Source organism: Salvelinus sp. IW2-2015, unplaced genomic scaffold (genome assembly GCF_002910315.2).
Source record: "Salvelinus sp. IW2-2015 unplaced genomic scaffold, ASM291031v2 Un_scaffold1135, whole genome shotgun sequence".
Lineage (NCBI taxonomy): Eukaryota > Metazoa > Chordata > Actinopteri > Salmoniformes > Salmonidae > Salvelinus > Salvelinus sp. IW2-2015.
In genome coordinates, this window is record NW_019942747.1 from 511189 (window position 1) to 517757 (window position 6569).

At 41.0% G+C, this 6569-nt stretch overlaps 1 protein-coding gene across 1 annotated transcript in view; it reads left to right on the plus strand.

Moving 5' to 3' along the window:
* The first annotated feature begins 590 nt into the window (after positions 1-590).
* LOC112069860 (uncharacterized) overlaps positions 591-6569 on the plus strand; it is a 12044-nt gene continuing 6065 nt past the window's right edge. The window contains 3 exon segments of the mRNA XM_024137241.2: positions 591-688; positions 4779-5004; positions 6401-6514. Coding sequence (XP_023993009.2) covers positions 591-688; positions 4779-5004; positions 6401-6514 — 438 coding nt within the window.

A 6569-nucleotide genomic window follows, 5' to 3' on the forward strand; every position in this document is an offset into this window, starting at 1 on the left:
CCGATGGTGACAGGTGCGCGAGACGATGGTACAGTTGTGCGAGACGATTGTGACAGGTGTGCCGAGACGATGGTGACAGGTGCGCCGAGACGGATGGTGGACAGGTGCGCGAGACGATAGGTGACAGGTGTGGCGAGACGATAGTGACAGTGGTGCGCCGAGACGATAGTGACAGGTGCGCGAGACGATAGTGACGGTGCGCGAGACGATGGTGACAGGCGCGCGAGACGATGGTGACAGGCGCGCGAGACGATCGGTGACAGGCGCGCGCAGACGATGGTGACAGGTGCGCCTGGACGCATGGTGACAGTTGCGCGAGACGAATGGTGACAGTTGTGCGAGACGATGGTGACAGGTGCGCGAGACGATGGTGACAGGTGCGCGCAGACGATGGTGACAGTTGTGCGAGACGATGGTGACAGGTGTGCGAGACGATGGTGACAGGTGCGCGAGACGACTGGTGACAGGTGCGCGAGACGAATAGTGACAGTGCGCCGAGACGATAGTGACAGGTGCGCGAGACGATGGTGACAGGCGCGCGAGACGATGGTGACAGGTGCCGAGCACGATGGTGACAGGTGCGCGAGACGATGGTGACAGTTGCAGAACGATGGTACCAGGTGCGCGAGACGATGGTGACAGGTGGGTGCGAGACGATGGTGACAGGTGTGCGAGACGATGGTGACAGGTGTGCGGGATAATCAGCAGCCTGATGACCTAGAGCCGCGAGAGGGAGCATACGTGACAAATGCATAGGAAACTTCTTGTAGGGAAAAATCACATTTGAATATATGTGGGTTTTCACATTTATGTAGGTGTCCTAACCTGCCATAAAATAACACAATATATGTCACAACAGGTGTAAATATATTAGGGTCACGACAGTGTTATGACCAAGTTACATCAGCTGTTATGACATATTATGACATGGCTATGACTGTGTCATAGCGTGTTATGATGCTGGTGTCTAGTAAAGTGTTACCAACATTTTAAATCAACACCATCCCATATTGTTGGGCATACGTGTTGTTCATCAATATCCATGGTCTGCATTGCTCTAGTTGGATTATTACACCTGCAGTCGATAAGTCAAAAAGTTGAGGTTAGCAGATTCAGCTTACCCGGTACAAAAGAACCAATGGGATAGTCCCAAAGGTGCAAACTCTGCCCAACTATCAACACCGAATGGGTATAATATTCATGTTTAAAACACATTGTGTATCTGTAAACCCAATGTCCAGTTGTCACGTGTGTATTTTGATCTCCCAGAGCTTCTAACACAGACAGAAGAATAAGACAATTAATAAAATATGACAATGGATTCCACCCAAAGCCAAATATGTTATATTGGTTTGTTTTTAAGACAAATAACGAAATGTAGTGATTGAGCATTGTTAAGATTGGAGTAACATGTCCTTATGTTTTTTTCTTAATAGTCCAAACGACCCCACATTTTGTGTCAATATCAGCCGATCCTTTACCTTATTTAACCAAACAATTATGAACTAATATACTGACATACCACTGGACAATAGGTTCTGATACAAGGTAACATGGTTAACTTGGGCTTATTCAGAAAATGTGTGGGTAGTTCACAGTCAAGTTCAAGTCCAACTGAAAGTTGAAGGTGCAGACTGCTGCACAGAAGTGTTTCATAACCCCCTCTCTCAAGCACAAAACCTGGGGTTATGAATGGTTGAATATTCTGCTACTCCAAAATTCTCTAAAGTTAGAAAACCTGGAAGGCTGAATGTCAAAATGTGTCTATAACGTACTTTCAAAGATATGTTTTTTTTTATAATTCAGTAAAATAAACCAAAACTTGGAATCAATGCCAGAGCAAATGCAGATGAATAGATCAGGGCCTGTATATTCAAGCATGTCACAAATACTGACCTAGGATCAAGTCCTCCCTGTCCATACTATCTTTTCATTATGATCAGAAACAGATCCTATATTAGCACTCCTGCACTGAGACGTTTGATAAATATGGGCCCTGACTTTGAATCTGTTAACGAATCTGTTAATGCAGCACTTTTATTTTATTTAACATACATCTGCATAATCTACAACAACTAGGGAGGAAGAGAGAGGAAAATGAGAYAAGAAAAGAGGAACATATGGTGTGAGAAAAGGAGAAGTGGAAGAACTGTGGTAGACATTCCTGCAGTCAGCATGCCAATTGCATGCGCTCTCAAAACCTAAGACATCTGTGGCATTATGTTGTGTGACAAAACTGCACATTTTAGAATTGCCTTTTATTGTCGCCAGCACAAGGTGCACCTGTGTAAAAAAAATCATGCTGTTTAAATTAATCAGATTATTGATATACCACACCTGTCAGGTTGATGGATTATCTTGGCAAAGAATAAATGCTCATTAACAAGGGTGTAAAAAAAAAATGTGCGCAATACCAAATGAGAGAAATAAGGTCTTTGTGCATATGGAAAAGTATTTAGTTTTTTTTCTTCCAGCTCATGAAACATGGGACCAACACTTTACATGTTGTGTTTTTATATGTATCATCACTCCCCTTGGTTTTATATGTTATATGTTACTGAGTATTTTATTGAAATACTGTTGAGCTCCATTTCTATTGTCACGATCGCTGGACGAACTGGAAGCATWCTCGGACCAACGTGRAGCGTGATCTGGGTTCCACATCTTGTATTCAGTGAAACACACAAAACAATYAAGAATAACGAAACGTGACGACAATGGAGTGCTGACATACAACTACCCATAAACAATATCCCACAAACACAGGAGGGAAAAACKGCTACTTAAATATGATCCCCAATTAGAGACAARGATTARCAGCTGCCTCTAAWTGGGAATCATACAAATCACCAACATAGAAAACAAAACTAGAACCCRACATAGAAAATATAAACTAGACTYACCCCCCAGTCACGCCCTGACCTACACTACCATAGAAAATAAGGGCTCTCTATGGTCAGGACGTGACACCTATAGACGACTGGGCAGTGCCAATATGGCGGCTGGTGGCTTCAAGGCCCCTCATTGGCCAATAGATAGAATCAGCAATACAGATCATTGGTTTCAATCTACAGTGCCTTCAGAAAGTATTCATACCCTTTGACTTATTCAACATTTTGTTGTGTTACAGCCTGAATTTAAAATTGATTAAATATATATTTTTCCTCAACCATCTACACACAATACCCCCCTTATGACAAAGTGAAAACATGTTTTGAGAAATATTTGCAAATGTTGAAAATGAGAAACAGATATCAAATTTACATAAGTATTCAACTCCCTGAGTCAAAACATGTTAGAATCACCTTTGGCAGCGATTACAGCMGTGAGTCTTTCTGGGTAAATCTCTTAAGAGCTTTGCATACCTGGATTGTACAATATTTAAAATAGATATTTTACAAATTCTTCAAGCTCTGTCAAGTTGGTTGTTGATCATTGCTAGACAGCCATTTTCAAGTCTTGCCATAGATTTCCAAGCCGATATAAGTCAAAACGGACTAGGCCACTGAGGAACATTCAATGGCATCTTGGTAAGCAACTATAAGTATATTAGGACTTACTGTCCTGCTGAAAGGTGAATTCATCTCCCAGTGTCTGGTGAAAAGCAGACAGAGCCAGGTTTTCCTGTAGGATTGTTCGTACTTAGCTCTATTCCATTTATTTTTATCATAAAAAAACTCTAGTCTTTGCCGATGACAAGCATTCCAATAAGCATTCCAAAGTGGTAGTCAGTGTCGTGATGCATTGGATTTGCCCCAAACAAAAAACTTTGTATTCAGAACATAAAGTACATTTCCTTGCCACATTTCTTGCAGTATTACTTTAGTGCCTTGTTACAAACAGGATGTTTCCAACATGTTTTGGAATATTTTMTATTCTGTACAGGCTTCCTTCTTTTCAAGCTCATTTAGGTTAGTTATCATAACCATTCAACTCTGCAACTGTTTTAAAGTCACCACTGGCCTCATGGTGAAATCCCTGATCAGTTTCCTTCCTCTCCAGTAACTGAGTTAGGAAAGATGCCTGTATCTTAGTAGTGACTGGGTGTATTGATACACCATCCAAAGGGTAATTAATAACTTCACCATGCTCAAAGGGATATTCAAATYTCTGTTRTTTTGTTGTTGCATTTATACCCATCTACCAATCTMTGCKCTTATTTGCGAGGCWTTGGAAAAKCTCCCTAGTTGTTGTGGTTGAATCTAGAGATTCATCCATCCATTATTATGTTGCCCAAGAGATCAGGGCCAGCATTTATCCAGCATGTCAGGAATACTGACCTAGGAGGAAGTCCTCCCTGTCCATATCATATTAATTCATTATCAAAAAGGCTAAACAGATCTTAGATCAGCACTCCTACACTGAAACGTTTGATAAATATGGGCCCTGACTTCAGTCTGCTAATGCAGAACTTTAATATTTGACATACGCTATATTCTACAGGGCCCCATATTTTGACTGACATAAAAGTAGACCTAAACAAAAACATATTTTTTATATATCTTTGCATACCGTAAGTATATTGCATTATTATTTTCACTGTATTAATGTATAAAAGTAATTAATCTTGTAATCTCCCCTCATATCTCAGTGGGATATTGTTCCACAAGGATGAATGACTCTTCAGGAAACCATACACCAACCTGACCAAAGAGAGACCAGCTACAGACCAGGTATAACACCCTGACTAAAGAGAGAGACCAGCTACAGAACATTTACAGAAATCTGACTAAAAGAGAGATACCAGCTGCAGACCAGGTAAACCAACCTGACTAAAGAGAGAGAGAGACCAGATACAACAACCTGACCAAAGAGAGAGACCAGCTACATACCAGCTACAACACCCTGACTAAAGAGAGAGACCAGCTACATACCAGCTACAACACCCTGACTAAAGAGAAAGACCAGCTACAGAGCAGTTAAAACAACCTGACTAAAGAGAGAGACCAGCTACAGGCCAGTTACAACAAACTCTCTCAACATAAGAACTCAGGAGAGAGACCAGCTACAGAATAGTCTAAATACCAGGACCACTGAGAGAGACCAGCTACAGAATAGCCTTAACAGCCTTAACAAACTAAGGAGAAAGACCAGCTGCAAAATAATGTTAAAGTCATGACTGCTGAAAGGGATAAATTAAAGAATAGTCTCAACTCAATGACCAAAGTGAGAGAGAGAGATCAGTTACAGAGAAGTCTTCTGCTACAGAAACAGGATATAGGCTCCTGCTATGAGCTGTTCCGGCCTCACAAGCCAAGGCTCATTCAAAGACACTTGAATGTGTGAATAAATTATAGCTGTAAAAGTTATGTTTAATGTAAATATGGCACAGATCAAAACTATAGGCAAACAGGCAAGTCACACAAATGATTTCTGTAGGACAAGACACCTCTCTGTTTAATACTTGATCTAATATTAACATGGAATCTAGAAGGACAAGACACCTCTCTGTTTAATACTTTATCTAATATTAACATGGAATCTAGAAGGACAAGGCACCTCTCTGTTTTATACTTTATATAATATTAACATGGAATCTAGAAGGACAAGACGAAAAACTCCCTAGTTGTTGTGGTTATCTAGAGATTCATCCATCCATTATTATGTTGCCCAAGAGATCAGGGCCAGCATTTATCCAGCATGTCAGGAATACTGACCTAGGAGGAAGTCCTCCCTGTCCATATCATATTATTCTTATCAAAAAGGCTAAACAGTCTTAGATCAGCACTCCTACACTGAAACGTTTGATAAATATGGGCCCTGACTTCAGTCTGCTAATGCAGAACTTTAATATTTGACATACGTCTACATATTCTACAGGGCCCCATATTTTGACTGACATAAAGTAGACCTAAACAAAAACATATTTTTTATATTCTTTGCATACCGTAAGTATATTGCATTATATTTTCACTGTATTAATGTATAAAAGTAATTAATCTTGTAATCTCCCCTCATATCTCAGTGGGATATTGTTCCACAGGATGAATGACTCTTCAGGAAACCATACACCAACCTGACCAAAAGAGAGACCAGCTACAGACCAGGTATCAACACCCTGACTAAAGAGAGAGACCAGCTACAGAACATTTACAGAAATCTGACTAAAGAGAATACCAGCTGCGACCAGGTAAACCACCTGACTAAAGAGAGAGGACCAGATACAACAACCGCCAAGAGAGACGCTACATCCAGCAACAACCTGACTAAAGAGAGAGACCAGCTAATACCAGCTACAACACCCTGACAAAGAGAAAGACCAGCTACAGAGCAGTTACAACCTGAACTAACAGAGACAGCGCAACCAGTTACAAACAACCTACAAAAAGAGAGACCCAGCTACAAGCAGTTCAACCCCTGACTAAAGGAGAGAGACCAGTTACACACCTGACTAACAGAGAAAGACCAGCTACAGACAGTTAAAAACAACCTGACTAAAGAGAGAGACCAGCTACAGGCCAGTTACAACAAACTCTCCAACAAAGAACTCAGGAGAGAGACCAGCTACAGAATAGTCTAAATACCAGGACCACTGAGAGAGACCAGCTACAGAATAAGCCTTAACACAA